The following is a 26915-nucleotide window of genomic DNA, read 5'->3' on the forward strand; positions in this document are numbered from 1 at the left end:
GTTAGTTGTTTTAAGTTTTCATTGAAATACACGTGCTTGATTCTCCAAATGTTTATATCTCTCTCTTCAGTTTTGTCTACCAGAGAAATATATTTTATAATTTTTTTGAAATATATGTTTCATGAAATATTTCACAAACATGGGGTTTTTGTATAGGTTTATTAATAATATACTTTTTATTGGTAATACAAGAGCCTTGGTGGAGCAGTGGGCTAATGCCTCCTTAAGTAACACCAGCTGCCTGCAATTATTGCAGGTTCGCATCCCACCAGGCTCAAGGTTGACTCAGCCTTCCATCCTTCCGAGGTAGGTAAAATGAGGACCCAGATTGTTGGGGGCAATTAAGCTGACTTTGTAATAATGCCGCTTGGGGTGTGTGTGAAAGCCCTAATAAGCAGGCATATACATAGAATGAAGGATACTGCTAAGCTTGTAAGCTGCCCTGAGTCTTCGGAGAAGGGCGGGATATACCGTATATACTTGAGTATAAGCCGACTCGAGTATAAGCCGAGACCCCTAATTTTACCCCAAAAAACTGGAAAAAAAAGTTATTGACTCGAGTATAAGCCGAGTATAAGTATAAGCTTGGCCCCTTCTTAGCAACATATCTATATTCTGTGCCACGACGAGCCGCTCGTTGACTCTGGCAGCATCCCGGAGCTGGCTCGGCCGCGGTTCGCAGGGTCCGCTCATCAGGCTGCCAGGCTTCCTGGCAGCACATCCCGCAGGGAAGGTCTGCTAGGGAGGCGGCAGTCAAGCGTTGTTTCCCTCCTCGTGTGTGTGTGTGTGTGTGTGTGTGTGTGTGTGTGACCTGCGGGAACGGCTGGTAGAGGTGGCGGCAGTCCGGCGTTTCCCCCCTCATGCATGCGTGCGTGTGTCAGACCCGCGGGAATGGCTGGTAAGGAAGCGGCGTTCCCCCCCCCTCCGGGCCCACGGGGCTTGACACACAGAGAAACACAAATGCCGGACTCCCGCCACCTTTACTAGCCATTCCTGCGGGTCTGACACACACACACACACACACACACACACACACACGCACGAGGGGGAGAAACAATGCTGGACTGCCGCCACCTCTGCCAGCCCTGCAAGCCTCTGCCGCAGAGGCTTGCAGGGCTGGCAGAGGTGGCGGCAGTCTAGCGTTGTTTCTCCCCCTCGTGCGTGTGTGTGTGTGTGTCAGACCCACGGGAATGGCTGGTAGGGAAGCGGCATTCCGGCATTCCCCCTCTTCCTGTGTGTCGAGCCCACGGGGCTTGACACACAGAGAAACACAAATGCCAGACTGCCGCCACCTTTACTAGCCATTCCTGCGGGTCTGACACACACACACACACACACACACACACGCACGAGGGGGAGAAACAACGCTGGACTGCCGCCACCTCTGCCAGCCCTGCAAGCCTCTGCTGCCCCGGCGTTGGTGGTCGAGCTCTTCGGAGCCGGCAGAGAATCTCCCACAGGAGGAGGTCGCGGCTTTCTCTCTTGCTTCGGACTGCAAGGATTTAAACTCCAGGAACAAATCCCGATGGAAGTTTTTTTAAAAAAAATACTCCTCCGGGTCGGACAGGGGACCCAGGCTGAGGTCTAGGGGTAGTGGGGGGGGGGGGCTTGCGGACATAGATGGGCTCAAGTGGAAGCCAAGCAGCCCTCCCGAATCTGGGCTTCTGGACGGAGCAGCCGGTGGTGCGTTTCAAAAAGCAGAAAAGTTGGATTTTGAACATTTCAGCAGCGCATCTGCACCCGCTGCTTTTAGAAAGTACGAGGACCGGCAACTCCACTTCTCGGCTGATGCAGCGGGAGTCCCAGCCTCTGTTCAAACTCAGCGCCCGTGGCGGGGCTGGATCCGCCACCCGAAAGACTCTCGGGTGGCGCTTCCACGACACAGTCGAAGCGCTTAGCTCCGCACACGGAAGGAAAAAGGTCGGCCCTCCAGCCGCGACCCGTCCGGCGGGCGCTCCTGCTTTGCAGCTCTCGAGGTCGCTGCCGGGAAGCCTCCGCAGTCGTGGAGGAGCGAAAGGCAGTGGCGGCACCTCCTCACGGAGGAGGCTCCCCAGCGTGTCCCTGCACTGGTCTCCCCCGCCGGCCGTGGGTCAAGCAGGCTACGCTTCCCCGGGCGCTGCAACGGCACCCGTCCTCCCCCGCGAGTCTTCACTACCTGGCCCCTGCAGAATCGCGGCGGCGCCCCCGGAGAAGCCTACCGCGAGGCTGCGGCCGATTTTTCCTTCTCCAGGCCTCTGCCGCCCGTTTCTGTCTGACACACATACACACACACACACACGCACGAGGGGGAGAAACAACGCTCTGGGCGGCAGAGGCCTGGAGAAGGAAAAATCGGCCGCAGCCTCGGGGTAGGCTTCTCCGGGGGCGCCGCCGCGATTCTGCAGGGGCCAGGTAGTGAAGACTCGCGGGGGAGGATGGGTGCCATTGCAGCGCCCGGGGAAGCATAGCCTGCTTGACCCACGGCCTCCCGCTGCATCAGCCGAGAAGTGGAGTTGCCGGTCCTCGTACTTTCTAAAAGCAGCGGGTGCAGATGCGCTGCTGAAATGTTCAAAATCCAACTTTTCTGCTTTTTGAAACGCACCACCGGCTGCTCCGTCCAGAAGCCCAGATTCGGGAGGGCTGCTTGGCTTCCACTTGAGCCCATCTATGTCCGCAAGCCCCCCCCCACTACCCCTAGACCTCAGCCTGGGTCCCCTGTCCGACCCGGAGGAGTATTTTTTTAAAAAAAACTTCCATCGGGATTTGTTCCTGGAGTTTAAATCCTTGCAGTCCGAAGCAAGAGAGAAAGCCGCGACCTCCTCCTGCGGGAGATTCTCTGCCGGCTCCGAAGAGCTCGACCACCAACGCCGGGGCGGCAGAGGCTTGCAGGGCTGGCAGAGGTGGCGGCAGTCCAGCGTTGTTTCTCCCCCTCGTGCGTGTGTGTGTGTGTGTGTGTGTCAGACCCGCAGGAATGGCTAGTAAAGGTGGCGCCAGTCTGGCATTTGCGTTTCTCTGTGTGTCAAGCCCCGTGGGCTCGACACACAGGAAGGGGGGGAATGCCGGAATGCCGCTTCCCTACCAGCCATTCCCGTGGGTCTGACACACACACGCACGCACGAGGGGGAGAAACAACGCTGGACTGCCGCCAGCTCTGCAAGGCTCTGCCGCTCCCTTCTCTCAGCAGCCTGTTCCGAACGAAGGGACAGTTCTTTTTTTTTTGTTCACTGGAGTATAAGCCGAAGTGGAGTTTTTCAGCCCAAAAAGTGGGCTGAAAAATTCGGCTTATACTCAAGTATATACGGTAAATGGAATTAAAATAAATAAAATAAAATAAATAAATAATATATATATTGCAAAATTTGGAAAAGTGTCAAATGATAAATTTTAGTTCTTGTATTGTTCAAAACTCCAAAATCGAGTAAGATCTCAAAAGGTAAATTTTATCCTTTTATCTTTTTTCTGGCTGAGTTCTCTGTGTATGTGCATATCCTTGGTAAAACTCCTACTTTCAGCTGTTTTATCATCTGAGAAGTGACACATGACAACAGAACCCAGGAACCTGTTGGTTAAAGCATGTTGGCTAAGGCGGCTTTCCTGGAATCCCCTTAATACCCCTGGATATATAGACTAAGCTTTTCTTCTTTTTTAAAATTATTGACCAATTTATACCCTCAAATTAACAGTAACCTAACCAAACATCTCTTTTAGACACTGAACCAAATTTCTTAATGTTTTCTGTAGAATTCTTGATAGACATTTATTTGGGGGATACGCAGCTCATGTTTATGTTGGGTAATATTTATCTCCATGATGAGTTCTTCCCTTCTTGTGTGACTTATTTCTGTATTAACGAGAAGCAAACAAGAATATTCTCACTTTCCAAAAAAATGACCCAAATTTTAAATTTAGCAACGTGTGTCTATAATGTAGTAGGACAGGAATGAAACTTGCAACCCAAACAGCTGTTTTTAAACACTGCTGTCAAGTTTCCGACTTATGGGCTTTTCAAGTGACTCTGAGGCATTGTTTACCTTAAAAGTCCTTTATTAGCTAACATGGAATGTTATTGCTTGACAACTGCCAGAAGAAAACACATGTGATCAAACAGATGTTTTGGACTGAAATGAAATATATTATTCTAATGTTTTGTAGAAATAACTGGGACAGTGTGTCTATAAGTATAATGAATTCTTTTCTGCTTTCCCATCTACTTCATGTACAGTGTTTACTTCAGTTAGCTCCTAATACAGGATGAAAAGATAAAGGATAAAAGATAATGAGATTTTACAGTAAATGAGCATATTTATCAGAGAGATCATATGTAGCATAAAATTAGAGGAAAACTAATTTCCAAAACAGTGAAAATATCCATCCATCCATCATATTTGAGTAGCCCTCACAAAATGCAACTCTGGGTAGCATACAATTAAAACCAAATCATAAAATGAACAAATTAAAAACATTCCACAATTTAAAGAGATCAATATTATTATTTAAAAGACTAGAAGAGAGCATATTCATCTCACTAGTTCACCATTCCTTGAGATTACCAAACCTGTTAACACAACCATGTTTGGAGGAACATCAGGACAGGGCAAATCTCACCTCAGGAGGAATGATGTTCCACAGAGTGGGTGCCATGGCCTCAAAGATTGGTGTCCTGGGACCTGCCCAATGGAACTCCTTAACAAACAGAATTAAAATGTCAAAGATAGTTTAAAGAAGCGCCATAAAATTACAGTTAACTCCCAATCAGGGACAGGCATATTGTGGCTCCTAAAGTCCTTTTTTAGGTACCTTGAAACCCTGTCGCCCCTATCTACAGTACGTGTGCTTATACAGACAACCCTCTGCCAGTGACACAAAAAGACTCTGGGTGCATATATATCTTGTCTTCTTTTAAACTTATTCTCTAGATTGGCCATTTTAAATTTGAATGCATCCAATCTAATTTTAATTGTTTCTCTCTTTCTTTCCACCGTGAAAAAATTCTCTAGTCGTTTACTTCTTGCTGCATTGGTTCAGCTGGTCAGAGAACAACTCTTCCTCCACCATCACAAATCCCGGACCCACCTTTTTCATCCCCAGTTATATCCCCTCGGACCTCATTTGGGGGGATTCTTGGTCCAGGCAGCTGGAGTGGCCTGCTGGGGAAACCAGAACTTAGCACCAAGCTGATCTCCGCAGGAACTCAAGACAGTGAGTGGGGCTGCCCCACTTCTCTGGAAGGCCAGCTTGGCTCTGTTATTATATTCCATGAAGCCTTACAGCCATCTCACGTCAAAGCCTTGTATTTGGCAGGTGAGCATTTTCGGTAGCAGATTGCTTTTTCTATGCTGTTCTTACTCAAAAATTTGTTTATCTCTGTTTCTCTGACCATTGCTTTTCATAACTATTTCACATACAGAGGTTTGGGTTTTTTTTTGTCTTTTATGAAAAACAACTCACCCTGATTTTTCCTCCTATGCTGTGTTCTGCTTTCTCACTACTTTACGGACTTGATCACCCACACAATGCACTGCTTGTATTCTAGTGTTCATTTTTCAGATCCTCCTTCAATTTCTTATTAAAAAGGCACCCTGGATAATCCTACCCATGTCTGACTCACATCTGAGACAATATCAGGTTTAAACAGAGTAAGGCTTGCAGAGAATACTCATGTCTCTCAGGCCGAATTGTAGAAGTATTAAGTGTATGTTGGACTGCTGAGTATCATGACTGGAATAATTCTGTTTGGCTAAATAAGTGCAAATTAGTGATGAAGTTTTTTTCTCCTCTTGGGGGATGTTTTATTTATTTATTTGTTTGTTTATTAGATTAAGATAAGTAATTGCTAAAAGTAATACATATTGATCTAATCTACCTCTGCTTTTCTCTGTTTGGCTGAGAATTATGGTAGTTCAGTACAGCTGCAAAATTCCAGGTTATAAAATGCTAATCTAAACAACATGTAATTTGTCTTTTAAGATAAATATGACCTTAGAAAGAGATGAAATTCCCCATTTGGGTCAGAAAACAAGTTTGAAGTGTTACTGCAAATAGAGGCATTCACTCATCTTTCTGTTACCTCTGTGAATTGGTCTGCAGCTTTTAGTGTGTAGAGAGAGTTTCAAACTTAATTTATTTGAAACAAGAGAGAATGTAATTAAAAACGTGACCACAAACATAAAGTTCAAAGTCTGTTTTTTGTATGTTGAAGGTCCAAATTGCCTAACTCCTTGGAAGTCCCAAGAATCTGAACTGGCAGATTTGCCAAGCAAAGTCCTTCTTCACTATGCTCCCAAGGTAGTATTCTACACATTTTTCACCTACCTTGTAGATGTGATTTAGCATTAGAAGTAGAGAGAAATTGGAGGAAGGTCATTTAACCTCCAGCTGTTTGCCATGCTAAACTAAGGAGAATGTTCTGTCTTCTGAAGTAGAATACCACTGAATATCAATGGCTAAGAATGAATGAAGGTCTAAAGCAGCTCTTTCCTGCTTTGTGGCATTTCAAATACTGCCCATATTTTAAGCCAATTCATCTGCGATACAAATATTGTGCAAAACTTCATGCAGGTCATCTGCAGTATATTTTTTTCAGATTTAGTTAAGGAACGTGTTGCTTTTAAACAGAATATGCACAATGAAGACTGCCTTTTAAGCATAAAAAACAAAGGCATTCTTCAAAAGGAGTAATAGGGAGTGGACATGGGGTGGAGTTTGTTTAACAAAGTCTTCTAGAAGATTTGAAGCCAGTCAGTCAGTTTGGGATTAAATAGACTAGGGCAGGGGTGTCAAACTGACAGCCCACAGGCCAGTTGCATCATGTGGAGGCCACGCCCACCCCAGCTCTGGCAATGCAAAAAAAGTTACGATACATCGCGACATGTCAGGTGATGCGGCAAATTTAACACGCGTGTATGAATCTACTCCCATTTTACTGGGGTAAGTATTTGCTTAGCAGCCACAGGTGTGTAACTGTTTATAGTTGCTGAATTAGGAGGAAAACTCCCTTCCTTCCTTCCTTCCTTCCTTCCTTCCTTCCTTCCTTCCTTCCTTCCTTCCTTCCTTCCTTCCTTCCTTCTCCTCTCCTCTCCTCTCCTCTCCTCTCCTCTCCTCTCCTCTCCTCTCCTCTCCTCTCCTCTCCTCTCCTCTCTTTCTCAGCCGCTTATCACACAAAATATGACTGGGTAGCATACAATTAAAAATAAACCTAAAGTGAACCACCTTAAAAACATCCACAATTAAAAAAACAATATTATTAAAAGACTGTAAGAGAGCATATTCAGTGTTGCAGACAGAATAGCTACCTCACTAGTTCACTGTTTCTTGAGATCCCAGCTCTGTTGACACAACCACATTTTGAGGGAAGGCTACCAAGATGGGATCAGTCTCACTCCAGGAGGAAGGATGTTCCACAGGGCAAGCACCAGGGCAGAAAAGGTCCATCTCCTGGCCCTCACCAGATGGAACTACTTAATAGATGGGAATTGCAACATACCTTTTCTGCCAGACCTGATGGGTCAGGGAGGTATAATCAGAAAGAATAACCTACGGTTATGGTAGCACTTAGAAAGTATTGCTGATTCATGAGTTTTTTGGGGGGGAAAGTTGTTTTGTTATTGGGTTTCATATGAAAGAAGAGTGAAAGAAGATAACCCATTATCTGCTTTATGAATGTACTGTAGCCCACTTTTTTCTTTTTATTTTGAATAGGCCTGCAGAAGCCCTATCTGTCTTGATCTTTCTGCAAATCTTTTACATGGGAGGTTAACAGGGAACAAAATAGTGAACTGGGACATTAAGGTGAGCATTTCCAGTGGCTTAATGTTAATGCTGCGTTGTTTTATAAGACCTGGATGATAGAAATGTCATGAGAATCTTCTACATCATATAGTAATGCCTAGCATCAGGAGCTGATTTCCCATTCCATTTTTGTTTGGGGGTGAGGGGAACAGTATATAAAAAAGGGTTGAACATGACAAAAGCTAAATATAAAGCTGCTATATTCCGAAATGGTATGGTAGATTTCTGCTTAATGGTAATAGTTCCAGATGATAAAGAACTTCCTTCTACAGACAAATGGACTTTAGATTCATCTCTGTGGTTGATGGCTGATATCTTTGGCTAAATCACTGAAAAGTGAGCGCAAACCCCCTTTTCTTAAAGTCTTTGTACAGAATTGGGCTTTTTGTTGTATGTCTTGGGGAAAAAATTAAAAGTTGGATCTTTTTATCTGAAACTTGAGAACTGCTAACTGCTTCCCTGAGAAACTGAGTTAAACGCAACAGCTCATTATCGATTGGTTAATGTGGAACCTTTTGTAGTCTTTTGTGGATCTTTATTTTCTCCAATGAAAATGCATTAAAAGGTGTGTTTACCTGTGCTGATGCCGTGCACTGATTTTATTTCTGAAAAATTGGCTCATTTTTTTCCCCTAAAATCTAAAACTTCTCTTGGATCTTCTTCAGATTATTTCTGACATGTCAATTCCTCCGTGCTGTTCTAATACTTTTATGCAGGTCTAACATGTCTTTAAAAAGCCTTTCCTGTTGTTGGTTTCAGATTGGTGATTGTTCCTTCTCCCCTTTGTTTCCCTCACTCTGTTGTATTTCTAAAGGATATGATCAACTGCATAGGCGGATTAAATGTTCTGTTCCCATTGCTGGAGCAGAGCAGTTACCTTGACGGGCAGTTGCCTGAGAGGCCAGAGATAGACCCTCTGCCCCATGAATTGTTGACACCTGTTGAAGGAGATTGGGTTGTATTAACCTCCACCAAGGCTTCAGGTGAGGACATGATTAGCCTTTTCCATTGTGGACCAAACAGAGATGCATTCCCTGGTCTTAATATCTTCTGTCATTATGTGATAGTTCTGCTCCCCCCCCCCCGCTTAAGCTAACGTCCACATTCCATTTTTACAGAGGCTCGTTTGGAGAAGAACATCATTGCGACCTTCATCTTGATGATAAAGCATTTCATTCAAAGGCATCCAATCAACCAGGATAATTTTATTCACACTCATGGAATTGCAACCCTAGGAGTCCTTTTGCAAAAGGTGTGGAAAACTACAAAATAATTTGAATACTGTATATTGGGAGCTTTTGTTTGTATATCAAGCCCAATTTTGCATCTGTGAGATTTGAAAGTTATAATTGCTTTAAATTGCCATATTTTGGCAAATTTTGATCTGAAGTTTGAAATACTTTTAGAGGCTCACCTTCTTAAGCTTCATCTCCCTAAAATGCAAGCCTTTTGTTTTTTGAATAACAAAACTGCTCAGAGAAAAAAAGCTAATGAAGATATTTTGTTTCAGGATATACATTGGATGGACCTTCCAAATATCTTATTTGGATAATTTGCCCATTCTTCATTATGTTACAAATGTATCCACGGTACATATATAGTCTTGGGCTGCTTATAAGACAGTTATTGGTTCTCCAGTCAGGTGTCATGGTTCCGACAGATGAAACTCTTCAAAAGAACTTTGAGACATTGTTTACCTTAAGTAATCTTTTATTTGAGTAGCATAACATTGGCACTGCATAATTGAACCAAAAACTGAATTCCCCTCCACTAGGCACATACTATCAAAGCACAATTCCCTCCTCCAATTAACAGTCATAAATCACAGTCCCCAATTAGCTTGAAGCGCAGGCTTGTTCTCCAGCCCGCCAGTTCTTTATCAGCTCTGAGTTCAATAACCTTGATTCTTGTGGTATGTTTAGTGTTGTTATGTCTAGCTAAACTCTCATTCACATTCCTCCCTCCCAGCATCATCTAATTCTAAAAGTGAAAGGAAAAAGATGGCTACATTTCCATCTGTTGTCAATGCAAAAGGATCTGATGTTAGCAGTCTTGACATCAGGATGATAATCTCTTCTTGCCTACTTTACCCCCACTCCCACTCAGAGTGTGCATAACATTGTTAGACAGATGCTTGAAGGACAGCATGGGAAGGTGGGAGATTGTCAGAAAGAACATTTCTTCCTTTGCTGGGAGAGACAACTACTATAAACATTTCTGCTGAAAACTCGGCAGACTTTTTTCACAAATGAACAAGCAAATAATCAAAAAAGTAGTGACTCTAAAAAAATTCTTTGACAACAGCCTATTGTTTGAAATATAGAAATCACTCTGTTTGGGTCTTTTTCTTAAACAGTATAGTTCCTCCTTTTTTTTAGGTGCCCAGCAGATTCATGGATGTGAATGTACTAATGGCAGTCCAGTTATTGATAGAACAGGTCTCTGTGGTGAAAAATGTCCAACTTATGCAGCAAATGCATCAGCACCTACTTTTTGACTTCAGCATATGGAACCGTGGGGACTTCCCATTCCGAATTGGTGAGTTTGTTACTGTTGTAACAGTTATGTATACCCTGTTTATTGATTATATAAGCACTAAAGAAAACAATAACATCAGTACAGTTGAAATAAAAAGGAATATAGTTTTACTAGACAACCTATGACTGATTGAGTCATCTTACCTAAACAAAAACAACAACAACAACCAGTATGAGCATAGGTGAGTAAAAAAAGCAGTGGGAGTGAGAGTGACTTCTAATTTCCTGCTGGCTTCCCCATTGACTTTGCTTGTGGGAAACTGGCAGGAAGCATCGGAACTTAAAATCAGCTGAACATCATGATAGTATAGTGGCCACAACTTTGCGAGTACAACCGGTACTGACCAAATGGACTGAGGGGAGGGGTTTTACTCAGGGACACTTTAAAAGTATCGACCTGCGAGACAGTTTCCAGATCCTGTCTAACGTCAGGACCCACCCCAATCCACATTTTAGGAAAGAAGAACTCTTGAAGATGAGATTGTCCAACAGGAACTTTTACTAAAACATGGTTGACAGTTGATAATCTAGACAGGATCTGGAAACTGTCTCACAGATTGATACTTTTAAAGTGTCCCCGAGTAAAACCCCTCCCCTCAGTCCATTTAGTCAGTACCAGATCAGTCAAGTTTCAGGTGTCAAACCTTGTGGGAAAGGAGAGCCCTAGTACATTTGCAACATTATTACTTCCTCCCCTTCACATTCCAGTCGGAGATACAAACCAGAGTTCCCCCCCCTCCCTCTTTCTTTGTACTTCTTAGTTCAAAGGGTTTCTTCCCTGGTCTTTTGTGATGGCCTCCAGGCAGGCTGAATAAACAAACCTTGCATCTAAGGGATAGAGATGGCTCTTAACAACCCTGACTTCTCTTCCCCTCCTTGGAAATGGCAGAATCCAGTAAGGGGGTGAGATTTTGATTTGCACAGTTAGAAATGAAATATGAATGGATTCTGACATATGAAGATCTTTGAAATTTCAGTGACAGGGGAATACTGAATCTTGAATTTTGTATGCATTCCCATTTGAGGTACCATGATTCAAAACCTTTTGTACAATGATGTACTTTTGGGCTAATTGAAAGTTACAAACAGACAAATAGAGTTATAGTAGTAAATGAATAGATACTCTTAAAAGTGAACATTGCAACATAACATGCTTTGATTATGTTGGCCCTGCCTGAGTTGTAAAGTAATATAATTAGGGGATGAATGCAAGACTTTTTATTTCACCCCATTGCTGCTGGAGCTACAAATAGGGAGCTACATATCATTTAACCCTTGAGTTTTCCCCCTTCCTTTTCTTGAACAAGTGTAAAGCAGTAGAATCTATGCCATCTCCCACTGGATTTTATGAAATGAAAAGAGGTTTTCTGGATTTAGATCAGGCTTTCTGGGGCAAGAAGTAGGAAGAAAATAAAAGCAGATAAATGCCTCTAAAAGCTGTCATGCTCTGTGAGTACAACTCATGCTTTTAGGCTCTTAGCTGTGCTTCCTTTAAACCATTCTTAAAGTGTTGCTCTAATCAGCTTTCACTTTGCTTTTACTGGAACTTATGTGAGGTTGAAAAATGGGTTCTGGGATCATACATCTTTGAGCTGATTGCAAGCATATAGCTGTGGAAGAAATGCTTGTGGGCTTAGAAAAGGATTGGGAAATTGGGATACAATATAGGAGGTTTGGCTGAGGTCAGTTGGGATAAATAAAATCCTGGTACACTTTATCAATGTGGATTATAGATAGATCACATACAGGTAGTTCTTGATTTAACAGGCACAGTTGAGACAAGAATTTGGGTTGCTAAGCAATGTGAGTCATGCTGAATTTTAGGCCCTTATTTTATCACAGGCATTAAGCAGATTTCTGTGGTTGTGAAGCAAATCTGGCTTCCCCCATTGACTTTGCTTGTTGGAAGTCCCCTGGGGAGGTCACACGTGGTGATCATGTGACCCTGGAATGCTGCAATTTTTGTAAATACACGTTGGTTGCCAAGTGCCTGAACTTTAGTCATAAGACCATGGAAGGCGCTGTGATGGTCATGAATGTGAGGGCTGGTCGTATGTTGCTTTTTTAGCACCATTATAACTATGAATAGTTGTTAAACAAGCGTTCCTCAGTTGAGGATTATCTGTACCTAATCAGTGATCCATAGAGTTTACAGGTCTGGCTACTACAACCTTATTCTAATAGGGTCTTCTGATTTCTTTCTTAGGCCATATCCAGTACCTTTCCACAATTATCAAAGATAGCAGGAGGCTCTTCCGGAAAAAATATGGTGTGCAGTTTTTGTTGGATACGCTGAGAATTTATTATGGGTATGGAATCTTGTATTCATGTTTGACTTGGTCTTTGCTTTTCAAAGTCCAGTTCTTTTTCTACATGCTGGAAACTCTTTGAATCTTTGAAAGTCACCATATAAATATTGAATTGCTGCTATTGCACTATGCTGTGATTTATTCCATTGTGGTTTTAACTGTAGTTTATTGAATAAACCACAATTATCTAGGTTCAGTTGCATAAAGCATAGCTTAACACCCCCCTCTTTTACTATTTGAAAATAAAATAAAAGGCCTCCTTCCAAACGCTGACCATAAACAAACGTTCAATTTAAAATCATACTGTAGCATTCATATAAAATATTTTTAAATGGGAAAACTAAAATATTTTTTAGTCTTTCTTTTTAACTAGTACAAATGCATCAAATGCATCAAGTTTCCGACGTATGGGCTTTTCACGTGACTGCTAACATCGAATGTTATTGCTTGACAGATTACTCCCCTCCCCCATTTCTTTATTTTTATGTCTTTTAAAACTCTTACATTTAAGATTCATGTATTTACTCATTCTGCTGTCAGTCTGGAAATCAACCCTGAAATTCTGCCCTGACGATATCAGTTTAATGGACACAGATACTTAAGGAACAGGAAGGAAGGGCTTGTGAAAAGATAATAGTGTATGTTAGAATTATTATATTTTAATTGACAACCCTTGTTTTTGTTAGAAACCACCCTAGGGACAGTGACTTGCTTCCAGATGATCTTAGGACAATCAGGACATCTCTGTATGGACTAATCAAATACTTCTTGACCAAAGGTGGGACACATGAGGAAGTCCAGAGCGTGATTGGATACATAGCAGCCACGAGTGATGAGGAACAGGTAACTTATTATGTCTGTGCTCCTCATCCCTTCTTCCCTCTTTTCCTGTAACTGTCCATAACAATGGAAGGAGCCACCACCATCAATAAAACAGGTGCAATGAATCAGGGGGTAGCTGGAACACTGAAGGTGCATGTATTTCACAGATTAACCAAACTCCCTCAATTCCCCTCTCCATTGCACAGAGATACTATTTCCTTTTAACATGATGAGGGTGCAGTGTTTGCACAGATTTGTCTGGTCTGCCAGTTGTACTCCTTCCTGGACCGGGAGGCCTTGATCACAGTCACTCATGCCTTGGTCACTTCCCATTTGCATTTATTTATTTGTTTGTCAACTTTTGGAACCCCTGATCTCATTCTCAGAGTGACTCTCTGCTGTCCATGGGGCTGCCCTTGAAAACCGCCTGGAAGCTATAACTTCCAGTGGGATGCACAATGCAGTGAGGTGTATAATGACAGGTGCCCCAAGATTTACCCATGTTTCATGACTGTTGCTTGAGCTGCAGTGGCTTCTACTTTCCTTCTGAGTGAAATTCAAGGGACTGTTTATTACTTTTGAGGTCTTATACAGCCCAGGGCCAGATTATCTGTAGGACTGCATCTTCCTAAAAACAACCAGATTTGATAGGGTGGGCATGCTCCTGATCCCTTCCCTTAAATATTGCCTTTTTGTAGAAGCTAGGAAGATTTTGTGGAAGCTAGGAAGCATGCCTTCTCCATAGAAGCTCCTGCCCTATGGAGCACCTTTTCACCTGAAGTTTGGCAGACTCCCCCCCCCAACACCCTCCTAGCCTTTCCAAAAACTCTTTAGGACATGGCTCTTCCCCCAGGCCTTGAGTTAGAATGAGATTGATGAGAGGGTGGTGCACTGCTTGTGAAAGTTTATTATGTTCCCAGGTTGTTATTATTAATTATTTGTGGTTTTAATCGATAGATGCATATATTAATTGTATAATGAGGCTATTTTAGCTATTGCTTTGGAGCCACCCAGAGTTTGGTATACTATAAAAATGTTTTAAATAAATAAATACTGCAGCACATAACATAGTGAATGTGTAGTTTTTGCTGTCCATAAGCTTTTAATTGTTGATCCAAAGCTCATCTTGACTGGGCATCCAGAGTTCTGTTGTTCTTTTCATACAGTAATTTTAAGAATTAGACTGAGATCACCTCTTAACCAACATTTATTAACAAATTACTTACTATCTCCACAAACTAGATCTATGGCTGCTGTGTCTAGTCTGGATCTTTCCTTTCCCTTCACAGAAATTGCCCTGTCGGGAGAAGCAGTAAGATTGTCTTCTCTTGGTGAGGATGTCATGCTGTAGCTGGAGTGGTCAAATATAGGGACACTCCCAGCCAAAAATCTATCCTGTATCATCATCAGTTTACTGGGTGTATTATAGTCATTTTGTGGAAGGTTGCATAATCTGCTTATTTTGTGGAAGTTCACTAAGATTTCAGTAGCCCATTTCTTATATGCCAGATGGTTATTAGAAACTTGCAAGAATAAGTTGATTTGTGTGTGCGTGTGTGTCCCCTTTTCTCCATCACTTTTTCTTTTGTGCTGCAGTTTTTAGGCTGTAAACCTAAGGAGAGGTATTTTCTTTTTATTGATTGATTGATTTAAAAGCTGCTCTGATAAGCCTTTCCAGATAATAATGTAATAGATTAGAACAGAATAAAAATGTTCATAGAAAGCATTGTTAGGAAGACTATGAGGTTATGTGAGGCTCCCCAAATGTTAACAAAATCCATCATTTTTTCCTGGTACTGTTTAAAATTATTTGAGCAGCCATGTATTTCTCTTGACTCTTGTTCTTGCAGATCTCTTTATCTCTGCTAGTATCTATGCAAGTATCTATGCAGATGAACTTCAAAGTTCAGTTATATTCTGAATAAGCTGAAAAAATGACCCTTGTCTGAATAACTGGGGCAACTCTTTAACAGGAGTTGTTGCTGTTTGCATTTTCAAGCATACCTATATTTCAGATAAGTCACTGGTGACTCATGTTGTTTGAATGATATTGAATGTCGGCAATGACTTTGCATTCTAGATTCATAGATGATCATCTCTGTGTGCCCTTTTCCCCCTCTTTTTCCCTCCAAGCTCTGTGGGATTCTAGATATGCTCTTCAACCTGCTTAACACCTGCCCAACCCGAGATCAGCTTTTCTTATTGCTTTTTGAGCCAGGAAATGCAGACATCCTTTATGCTCTTCTACTGAATCAGAGGTATTCTGATAGGCTACGAGAACTTGTGTTCAAGGTAATATTTTTTTTTACATTTCTCCTAAAGTGATTGATTGAGAGTATTAGCAAGGTTGTGGATTTTATATGGGAATAATTACAGATGCTACAGTTGTGGACACTAAGTTGATGTTGAATTTAATTACGGCAGCAAGACTCTTGATAGGCCAGTATTGGAAGAAAGAGGAATTGCCGTCTATAGAAGAGTGGACTTTAAAGGTTTCCGACCTGGCTGAGATGGCGAAGATTTCGGCCTATTTGAAAGATCACTCGCAAGAACGCTATATTATGGAATGGAGAAAATGGATTGAGTTTATCCAGAACAAGTATAGGGTTAAGAAGTTTTATGTAGCATTTGAATAAGTCTTCTTTCTTTTTTTCTTTTTTTCTTTTAGTTTCTTTATATATATTTAATATTACTAAGGCTTGTTTTATCCTATATAAGCTAGAGAGTGATGGATTTTAGAGTTTACAGGGAGTGCAGAATTATTAGGCAAATGAGTATTTTGACCACATCATCCTCTTTATGCATGTTGTCTTACTCCAAGCTGTATAGGCTCGAAAGCCTACTACCAATTAAGCATATTAGGTGATGTGCATCTCTGTAATGAGAAGGGGTGTGGTCTAATGACATCAACACCCTGTATCAGGTGTGCATAATTATTAGGCAACTTCCTTTCCTTTGGCAAAATGGGTCAAAAGAAGGACTTGACAGGCTCAGAAAAGTCAAAAATAGTGAGATATCTTGCAGAGGGATGCAGCACTCTTAAAATTGCAAAGCTTCTGAAGCGTGATCATCGAACAATCAAGCGTTTCATTCAAAATAGTCAACAGGGTCGCAAGAAGCGTGTGGAGAAACCAAGGCGCAAAATAACTGCCCATGAACTGAGAAAAGTCAAGCGTGCAGCTGCCAAGATGCCACTTGCCACCAGTTTGGCCATATTTCAGAGCTGCAACATCACTGGAGTGCCCAAAAGCACAAGGTGTGCAATACTCAGAGACATGGCCAAGGTAAGAAAGGCTGAAAGACGACCACCACTGAACAAGACACACAAGCTGAAACGTCAAGACTGGGCCAAGAAATATCTCAAGACTGATTTTTCTAAGGTTTTATGGACTGATGAAATGAGAGTGAGTCTTGATGGGCCAGATGGATGGGCCCGTGGCTGGATTGGTAAAGGGCAGAGAGCTCCAGTCCGACTCAGACGCCAGCAAGGTGGAGGTGGAATACTGGTTTGGGCTGGTATCATCAAAGATGAGCTTGTGGGGCCTTTTCGGGTTGAGGATGGAGTCAAGCTCAACTCCCAGTCCTACTGCCAGTTTCTGGAAGACACCTTCTTCAAGCAGTGGTACAGGAAGAAGTCTGCATCCTTCAAGAAAAACATGATTTTCATGCAGGACAATGCTCCATCACACGCGTCCAAGTACTCCACAGCGTGGCTGGCAAGAAAGGGTATAAAAGAAGGAAATCTAATGACATGGCCTCCTTGTTCACCTGATCTGAACCCCATTGAGAACCTGTGGTCCATCATCAAATGTGAGATTTACAAGGAGGGAAAACAGTACACCTCTCTGAACAGTGTCTGGGAGGCTGTGGTTGCTGCTGCACGCAATGTTGATGGTGAACAGATCAAAACACTGACAGAATCCATGGATGGCAGGCTTTTGAGTGTCCTTGCAAAGAAAGGTGGCTATATTGGTCACTGATTTGTTTTTGTTATGTTTTTGAATGTCAGAAATGTATATTTGTGAATGTTGAGATGTTATATTGGTTTCACTGGTAAAAATAAATAATTGAAATGGGTATATATTTGTTTTTTGTTAAGTTGCCTAATAATTATGCACAGTAATAGTCACCTGCACACACAGATATCCCCCTAAAATAGCTATAACTAAAAACAAACTAAAAACTACTTCCAAAAATATTCAGCTTTGATATTAATGAGTTTTTTGGGTTCATTGAGAACATGGTTGTTGTTCAATAATAAAATTAATCCTCAAAAATACAACTTGCCTAATAATTCTGCACTCCCTGTATAGTTGTTAGTATATGATTGTTTATGATTGGTTTTTTATATATATACCTTGTATTTAGCTCTGGGAAGTCGGGTGGGGGAGGGGGGAGAGGTAGGGGGGGAGGGTGAAGGGAGGGGGAGGGGGGGTTTTAAAGAAAAATTGTATGTTAAAACTTTTCAATTAAAAAAAAAAAAAGAAAGATGGATTTTTTTGGAAGAAGGAACAAGGCATAACTCCTCTTTCAAATTACCTTATTTTAAGTTTAGGGAATTGACAAATAAATACTTTTTCTTCTGGGAGATATTTGGACGATTGATAGACAGATGCCAATGTGTCTTAAATAGCTGAGGTCCATGAGGTCAGGAAAGAAAGCTTAATCTGGCTTCTGCGTGAGGATTGTGTTCCTGCATCTCATGTTCTAGCGAAATCACACGCAATCTAATTCAGCTTTGTGATTTGCAGATTCCTTTTCCTACATAGACATCATTTGGGCTACAATCTTGGAAACAATTATTTTGTACTGTGTAGTGTAACTTGCAGAAATCAACAGGGAAATAACAAAGGAGAGTCAAAAAAATAGAGTCGCTTTTTCTGTTAAAGTCCATTTGAATTCTGTTTTTCCACTGAGGTCTTGCCTGCAGGTGGGCCTTGCTTGGGGTAAACAAGCTACATAGGCACTGCAGAATTTTCAGTTTGTCCCCTGCTGAGAAGTTCATTTTTTTTCCCTTGCAGATTGCAGAGCAGATGCTGAAATGCACTAAAGTTTATGAACGGAGCAAACAACGTATGAAACTCAGAGAAGTTGGCTATTCTGGATTGGGTCTGCTCCTGAATGAATCTCCACTTAGCACTTCTCTTATGAGGAACCTGTTCAACCAAATTCTGCATGCTGGTACTCAAATGTTTATTAGCTTTTCCACACAACACATGCCCAGTATATGTGCTGGAAACTGTGCCAATAGCACAAATGTGCTTAGCCAGCAAAATAGCAAACATATATTGATAGCCGTATTTTTTGTGCTTTTATGGCATTTTGATAGAAATGAATTTCTTTATTGTTGTAATCCATTCCTGTACTCTACAGATCCAGTTGTGAATTGCAAGGACTTTTTAGCTGTGGTGCACTTGGCTCACAGAGCAGATCTAAACGTAAGAGTGGCTGCCTGTCGAAAGGTTAGTATCCTTGTGGGGAGGGCACATTAATACTAAATAGGGGTCAGCCTGTTAATAATCTGGAAAATAATTGTGGAGATTGGGATTTCTTAAATGCTTAGTGAACTCTTCAGACCATTGCTCTTGTGGAAGTAACTGCAGAGTATAAGATGCAAGTACATCCATCTCCCTTAAGTAATATGTCTATCTTCAATAATATTCCTGCTGATGGCGCACCCTGAGAGAAATTAGGATCTAATGGTTAGTGAGGTAGCTAGTTCCATCAAAGTCATAAGAAGACAGTCTGCAAATCTATTATCAGAACATGGGATCGATGGGATCTCTTCTTCCTGTCCAAAACCAGGACAGGCCTTGGCAGTCACTGGCTTTCTTTCTTTATTAACAGTTTTCATAGTTCTTGCAGTAAGATCTGCATTTTTAATGCTAACCCTATCTTTATATCTGTAGAGAGGGAGCTGTCTTTGAGGAAATAGGCAAGAACCACTGATATATAAACAAAGAGGGCTGAATCAGTCCTTAAATCCTGGGTAACAAAGTAATATTGAGATTAGTAGATTAGTTCAGACTGAATCTCCTGATTCACTGGGATATAAGAGGGATGGTAGGTAAAGCACAATCTGGCATGCAATGATTCTATTATCAGATCTTCTGTCAATAAAATATAGTTTTAGTCTTCCTGTGCAGTTGTTTTTTCTGGTGTGGCCTATTCATAGGGCTGACAATATCTGGTTCCCTTCATCTGTTTTTCACAGCACAACGAACATGATCTGAGAAGAGCATTTTTCAGTAGCCCTCTGTGGGTTTTATATCTTTGGCATTCAGCGCTTTCATTTTTATGATGTCTATGCGTCCAGTATACAGAAATACATACTGAAATTAAATTTACTACTTTTGAAAAGACAAATGTGGGCATTGTTTAGGAATTAAATAATTATGGAAAGGATCCTATAATTGGACTTCTTCTTCATGCCCCTCTAACCCTGGTACCCTAATGTTCCTCTACTTATTTCCTAAGGACATATCCTCATAAAGCAGCTTCCATCTCAGTCTTCTGTCAGCATTCTGATTCACCTCCAGAAGGAGCCTGAGGGAAGTTGGTAACTTGCAGGTCTCTAATTATCCTGCTGCAAGACCTCACCCTCCCATCTGGCCATGGGGCTCTGTGCTTCCATGGCCATTTCTGCTTTGGCTGCTGGAGAAAAAGCCATACTAGCAACTAGAGTCCCTTCCTTCCTTCCTTCCTTCCTTCCTTCCTTCCTTCCTTCCTTCCTTCCTTCCTTCCTTCCTTCCTCCCTCCCTCCCTCCCTCCCTCCCTCCCTCCCTCCCTCCCTCCCTCTCTCTCTCTCTCTCTCTCTCTCTCTCTCTCTCTCTCTCTCTCTGAGAGAGGAAGCAACTTTGTGGAAAGCATTCTATGGTTTTGCTCTTCCTACTGGTAACGTTTGCTTCTCCCTCCACCCCCACCAAGCAGTCCCTCTCCAACAGAGCTTCCCTGGTTCACCTTCCTTTTATTGCGCTTTCCTTAATTTCTAGAGTTCCTTTTCTTTAGAAGCTGTAGAAAGCATGCTGCTGGGAATATGGGGAAAAGCCGTGTCAAGAGGCCTAGCCAAACTGATGTAAAGTTAATAACAATCAATGCCCTATTCATCTAAATAGGGCTTTTCTAAAGATGGTTCTATTTAGCTTAGTACTTACAATGTACATGTTCAATTAACACTTCCCTGGCTCTTAAGTTAATGTTAAGAGTTAGTTAATGTTAGTTTATAGGTCTTTAACAGAAAGAAGGATAAGTAGATGTATAAGAAACTGAGAAAGTTATTTTATTTTATTTCATTCAGGAAACAAAAATCAATCTTAGAACACAAAGCTCTTACAATGTATTGTATTTGAATCCATGTTTTTGGCAGCTTTTGCAAATCCTACATGCCCAAGAAGATTCAGCACAACAGATTTCTCAGCAATTTGGGTGGCAGGAGACACTGTCTCGACTGTTCCTGAAAGAGCATGCTGATGTCAGGGATGGGGTGAGGGACACCAAAAGTGACTCTACTAAAGGAGATGACAAGCGTGCGTCTGCAAAAGACCATCAACAGTGTCGTACTTCCAAGGCTGATGAGGAAGATGGTGCCAGTTTTGCATCTGTTAATGGTTCCTGTGATCAGTGGAGCTTAGAAGACGGCAAATCTGCGACAGTGATGGAGGATACTTCCATGGGGGAGATGTCATTTAGGCCTGAGGATCAGGAGGACTTGTGGCAGAAGAATCCTTCACATTTAAGCTTAGACCTCTCAAGTGTTGACTCTTACGAACTGGGTGAAAGTGGGAGCCAGATGGCTGATAGTCTGCCCAGCACCCCTTCTCCTATTGAGAATACAAAGACATTTTCTGGACAGCTTGACAAAGAACCAAATGCTGCAGAAGAGCTGGTATTCGCTGCTGATCTTTCCTTATTTGAAATTCATGAGGTACATGGCTAAAACACCTCCTTGCTGGGTTGTTCTGATTTTTTAAAAAAATAACATCAAACAGTAAGAATTCAGTGAGACATCCCCGGTGTAACATAAATGTGCACTTGATGCTTCTGCTTCTCTCTCACGTCTGGCTGTTACCTCCATCTGGGCTGCTTGAGAGTGTAAGCAGACAAGTAGTTAGCCAGTTTCCAGATGTGCATCTCTTGGAAGAGCCATAAAGCCCCTTCTCTCCTAATATTTTAGAAATACTTTGGTTGGAGCATTATGGTTTTTAATTTTAATTCTATTTATACTGGCTTAATTGATGGTTGCCATCTAAGGTTGCATTGTGTAAGATGGGTGACGTGCATTTTTTCAACAAATCAATATGAATGAACGAGTGAATGAAAGGAATAAATAAAAGGAATGAATGAATGAGAGAGATGCATCTTAGAACTGTCCATGCAAATTGCTCTGGGTGATTTATTTTCTTATTTTTAGTTTCTTGCACTTTGCACCTATTGTTAGGCTGCCCCTTTCAGTATGTTGCTTTTTCTTTGTTTAAAAAAAATAATGTCAGATGTGATTGTATAGTTTTCTGGCCCTCACCAGTCAAAAAAGCTGCCTATTGTCATTTTAGAATCTGTAATACCAGCAGTTTTTAATATAAGCTGTGAATCTTTGTTATGAAATGGAATTGATCTGCTCTTTATAAGTAAAATTAGGAAGATGTTTTTCAAAAATAGTATAATCTTTTAAAATGCATGTCGTGTTTTTTTCTAGGCATGTGAAGAAGATCTCCTTCAGCTTCTGACAGATATTTTGCTTTGTGTGATGTGGAAAGGCATCGAAAGATCAGATGATGCAGCCTGGACTGAGAAGGGTCAAGTTTTTTCTGCACTGACCAAATTGGGCATCTCTAATGAATTACTACGACCATCAGATGAGATCAAACTCAAGTAGGTCAAATTATTACTTTTTCAAAATTTGTTTTATGGGAAGAAAAAAATCATAATGGAAAGCAGAAAAGAGAAATGATGTTAATTAATGTGGTCTGAATTAACAGTATAAACACCACATATGGTGTAAAATTTTTAAAGAGAAGGAAAAAGGTGCTAAAAATTTTGTCCATATTGCTCAAAAGTATCTTTGTTGCCTCTTTTTTTTAAAAAATTGAGTCTGTCCTTACAGTATTCAGTAAAGTAAATGGCACATATTTCACAAATCAGTGGTAGCTCTATTTCCAATGTATTATAATTCTTAGGGTTATCCCCATGTGCAAAATGATATGGCAATAGTATGACAAATCAGACCATGTGAGTTAATGGTTCGGTTCTTGAATAAAAATTATAAAAAATGTAAATATAACAATAAAACATAATGAAAGTACAGCAATATGAATTAAAAGATGGGCCAGGAAGGAGCCAGAGGGATGGGATGAGGTTGGAGGTCTGCTATTATTCTAGTAGCCACCTCCAGTATGGTACCCCCATGTTGGGTCCCAAGGGCAACTGGCAGAGCCAGGTGTCCAGGCTTGTACAAAAAGAGAGGAAGATAGGGGCTTTTTGGTTCAACAAGAGCAGCCCTTTAAAACAATGGGACTTTCTCATGGGAACTCTTCTGTTTGACAATCCAGAGTAATTCATTTGAAAATTAAGATAGAACATAACTTTGTGTAGCATCCGAGAACATAACTAGACTATTTTCACAGAATATAATTTCTTGGTTGCGGTGGCCAACGCTAGATAATAACAACATTGGGTTTAGTTCTGTTTTCCTGCTGCCTTTCCATCAGTAAGTAACATTCACAAAAGTTGCTTATTTTGTGCCACCTCTTTCTGTTTAACTTAGTTTGCTAGAGAAGATGCTGGAGTGGGCAGTCACTGACACAAGAGAAGCCAAATCCCTCCCGGTGTATGCTGAACATGCTTTCCGGCTCTTGTTCATTGTTCAGGATTTCCTGCAAGCAGAAGGTCTTGTGAATTCAAGACTCTGGACAGAAAAGGTCAGTATGAAACTATATAGCAAGAGCTTTGGAAATATGTTATCAAGTGCCCTTTCTTAATACATTTTCATCCTCTTTGAAAATACAAGAAAGGGATTTTAACAGCTACATTTAAATCTACATGGATTTGCCCCCAAATATTGTTGGAGTATTTGGTAAATTCTCTAAGAATATTTTTTTCCCCAAATTTAATTGTTAAATGTAAGTTTTAAAAACTTGAAGATTAATCAAGAAATATATTTTAAGGTTTAATCGAAGATTCTGTGAGGAAGAAATTAACAAACAGTGATAACAAATGTTGCTGTTTGGCAATTTCTATTCTCTGCTTGACATTTGCCTTCTACTTACAAAACATCTGTGAAATGAACAGTTGAGTTACTTCACCAGTATTCTTTTCTCAGTTTTTCCCCTCCTTCCTTTTTAGGTGACAGTGTTGTCCATAAGTAGACCTGACTAGGTCAGTTATGATCTGTCTGTGCAAGTCAGTCTTGATTTGTTGTGATTATTCAGACAAATCCATGCAGCTTTCTTGGCAACATTTTTGGAAGTGATTTACCATTGCCTCCTTCTTAGGGGTAAGGGGGAGCAATTGACTCCAAAGTCACCCAATGATTTTCCATTATGGATAGTCCCTGCCCAACAATTCTGCACTCACTGCTTTATCACATTGGCTTCTGCTTTATGACACTGTGTGACTCTTCACCTTCAAACGTTTAACCAGGTGTGGAAAAAATAAGGATCGCTTTTCCCTAGCAAGGGTTTAACATAAAAAAATATTTTCCAACTCTTCCGATCATCAATAAATGAGAGTAAAATCTACCCAAATCCTCCCATTGTCAAATAATCAACCTTGGGTCATTCTAGTTCTATAGTAGTTTTCATCAATCATTATATAGTTTTAATTGTGAGAGAATAGAAAAACTTTAAAAGAACATAATTGAACATTATGTTTTCTTGTGTCCTAGGCAATGCATTCAATGTTCCTCAGTTTACATTCTGAACTTTTTTTTTGTCTTAATTCTGGATTTGATTTTGCACAGCTTTTGGAAGAACTGGTGACCCTCATGGATACTTTGTCAATCTGGTACTCTTCTGGCCTAGAAAACGTGAAGCTGTATCAAGTACAGATCCAGCTGCTTCTTGGATTCATTGGACAAGATAATTTACAGGTGTGTTCCATTATTGAAGGTTTCTGTACACAAATATGGTAAAGTTTGATTTTCTTTTCTGTCAAATTTGGGGTGTGAACATCTTTACTTTACTTTCCCCCCCTTAATACACCAATAAAAGTTAACTTTGGTACTTGGGTGGATTTAAAGTGTAATTGATCAATGTATAAATGTATGAGAATGTTTAAATACAATTTGGGAAAAAGTAACAGCTTCTGCTTTCTCTGACTAGAATATGTTATTGTACAAACCATGGCCCCATTCTTTTGTTTAGGCCACTGATTTGTTTCAGATGGTAAATGTCCTTTATATTAATTCCATCTATCTCTGGAGAAATTGTGAACCCGAGCTTCATCACAGTATTTTCTTCATAATAAATCATAGTTTATCATTAGTTTAGAAGACAGGTGTCAAACTTGATCATATCACGTGACGTATCGTGACATATCACAAGGTTTTTTTGCCTTTACAGAGTTGGGGTGGGCGTGGCCTGCGTGTGACGCATCTGGCCCGTGGGCCGCCAGTTTGACAACCCTGGTTTAGAATGTCATTTTTTTAGCCTAACTTCCTTAGAGAGACTTTGAAAGGATTCAGGAAGAAGCTGTATATATTTCTGAGACTTCTTGAAAGAAGGCTTGAATATAAACATAAATAAACAAACAATAAATACATTGTATGGTGAGCATATGCTAATAATCAATATATAATTTGGTTGCACTAATAAATGCTTTTGATATATCTAATTTTATTGAGTTGTGCTTACATGGTTATCATAATAACAACTAATAAGACCTGAGCCAACCGAAAGTCAGGAATATGTGTGCAATGCTTTGAGTTATAAAGAGAAAAGGCAAATGTGGATTCTTCCCTTATGTAATAATTTGCTTCTTGCTAAGCTTCCTGCTCTACTTAATTTATCTTGGGACAATGATATCAAATGGGAACCAACAAACTGCAACACAAACATCAGCCTCAAGTTATACCTGAAGTTTCATTAATGCCTCTAGAGCACAGAAATGCCCTTGCAGAGGCTTCAGCGCAGTGAGTGGTCTGTCTTCTAGTAAATGAGTGTCTTGTGATTGGCTACAACCACCATCAAAAACATTTCATTATAGTCCCTTTAGGGTGCTCTCAAAATTTCAAATCTGCCCTAGGACCCCAAAATGTATGAGATTTGAAGAGATGCAAGTGGAGAACTGAAATACTTTTGGGGGAAGATGCATACCTGTAACTTGTTATTTATATTGGTGGACTGTCGTTTTTCTTCCTGTTTGCCCCTGCTCCAGATTTGTGCAATGGCTGCGGCCAAGCTCAACACCCTTCTTCAGACCAAAGTACTGGAGAACCAAGCGGAATCCTGTTATCTGCTGGGAAAACTGGAAGGCATCCTGAGCAGATCAATCCAAGAAAAGACTGAAACTTACTCCTTCTTGATCCCTCTAGTGCGAACTCTTATTTCCAAAATATATGACCTTCTGTTCATGAACTTGCACTTGCCTTCCTTGCCTTCTACTAATGGAAGCCCTTCCTTTTTTGAGGACTTCCAGGACTATTGTAGAACTGATGAATGGCAAGCTTACATCGATAAATATGTAAGTTGTGATTTCTTAAAATGCTTTTTCTCTCCCAAAAAGGGAGTGTGTTTTAAACTTCTTATCCTTTATGAACTAGATTACCCCTAATATGAAGCAGTACGAGCTGAGCATTTTCAGTGATGGCAATGAACGGATGGCGCTCTATTGGAAGGATTGCTTTGAGGCCCTCATGGTCAACATTCATAAACGGGAACGAGAGAGAGGAGAAAGCAAGCTCAAATTTCAGGTAAAATCTGGGTGACTTTTTCAGGAGTTTGCCTGAGCAAGAAAATCATGTGAGGATGGCAATAGAGGTAGTCCTTAACTTACGACCACAATTGACGCCAGAATTTATGTTGCTAAATGAGAAATTTGTTTAGTGGGTTTTGCCCCATTTTCTGATTTTTCTTGCCATATTTGTTAAGTGAGTTGCTGCAGTTGTTAAATTAGTAACACGGTTGTTAAGTGAATCTGGCTTCCCCATTGACCTTGCTTGTCAGAAGGTCGCAAAATATGATCACATGACCCTGTGATGCTTCAACTGTCATAAATATGAGCCAGTTGTCAAGCGTCTGAATGTGAATCACATGGCCATGGGGATGCTACAAAAATCATAAGAGTGAAAAATAGTTATAAGTCATTTTTTTTGGTGCCATTGTAACTTTGAACAATCACTGAACAAACTGTTGTAAGTCGAGGACTGCCTGCATTTTAAGATTGGATTCTGTAGGACGTGGTGCCAACCATTTCTCTTTCATCAATATTATATCTTTGACAGTGAAGGGACAGAACTCTTAACACTAATTCTCTTTTGGCTGCTGTT

The 26915-nt window shown here is 41.0% G+C and overlaps 1 protein-coding gene across 3 annotated transcripts in view; it reads left to right on the forward strand.

Annotated features, from left to right (window-relative positions):
- NBEAL1 (neurobeachin like 1) overlaps positions 1 to 26915 on the forward strand; it is a gene marked incomplete at its 3' end in the record, with an annotated part of 109227 nt that overhangs the window by 52414 nt on the left and 29898 nt on the right. For all 3 annotated transcript variants that reach the window (XM_083371268.1, XM_083371269.1, XM_083371267.1), the window contains 17 exons: positions 4977 to 5280; positions 6179 to 6264; positions 7678 to 7767; positions 8582 to 8750; positions 8886 to 9019; positions 10146 to 10305; positions 12511 to 12613; positions 13300 to 13456; positions 15569 to 15727; positions 18457 to 18616; positions 18809 to 18897; positions 20802 to 21359; positions 22128 to 22303; positions 23196 to 23349; positions 24390 to 24518; positions 25805 to 26110; positions 26190 to 26339. In XM_083371268.1, coding sequence (XP_083227394.1) covers positions 4977 to 5280; positions 6179 to 6264; positions 7678 to 7767; positions 8582 to 8750; positions 8886 to 9019; positions 10146 to 10305; positions 12511 to 12613; positions 13300 to 13456; positions 15569 to 15727; positions 18457 to 18616; positions 18809 to 18897; positions 20802 to 21359; positions 22128 to 22303; positions 23196 to 23349; positions 24390 to 24518; positions 25805 to 26110; positions 26190 to 26339 — 3084 coding nt within the window. The remainder of the gene's footprint in view (positions 1 to 4976; positions 5281 to 6178; positions 6265 to 7677; positions 7768 to 8581; positions 8751 to 8885; positions 9020 to 10145; positions 10306 to 12510; positions 12614 to 13299; positions 13457 to 15568; positions 15728 to 18456; positions 18617 to 18808; positions 18898 to 20801; positions 21360 to 22127; positions 22304 to 23195; positions 23350 to 24389; positions 24519 to 25804; positions 26111 to 26189; positions 26340 to 26915) is intronic.

The sequence above is a fragment of the Vipera ursinii genome, assembly GCF_947247035.1.
Source record: "Vipera ursinii genome assembly, chromosome: 1".
NCBI lineage: Eukaryota > Metazoa > Chordata > Lepidosauria > Squamata > Viperidae > Vipera > Vipera ursinii.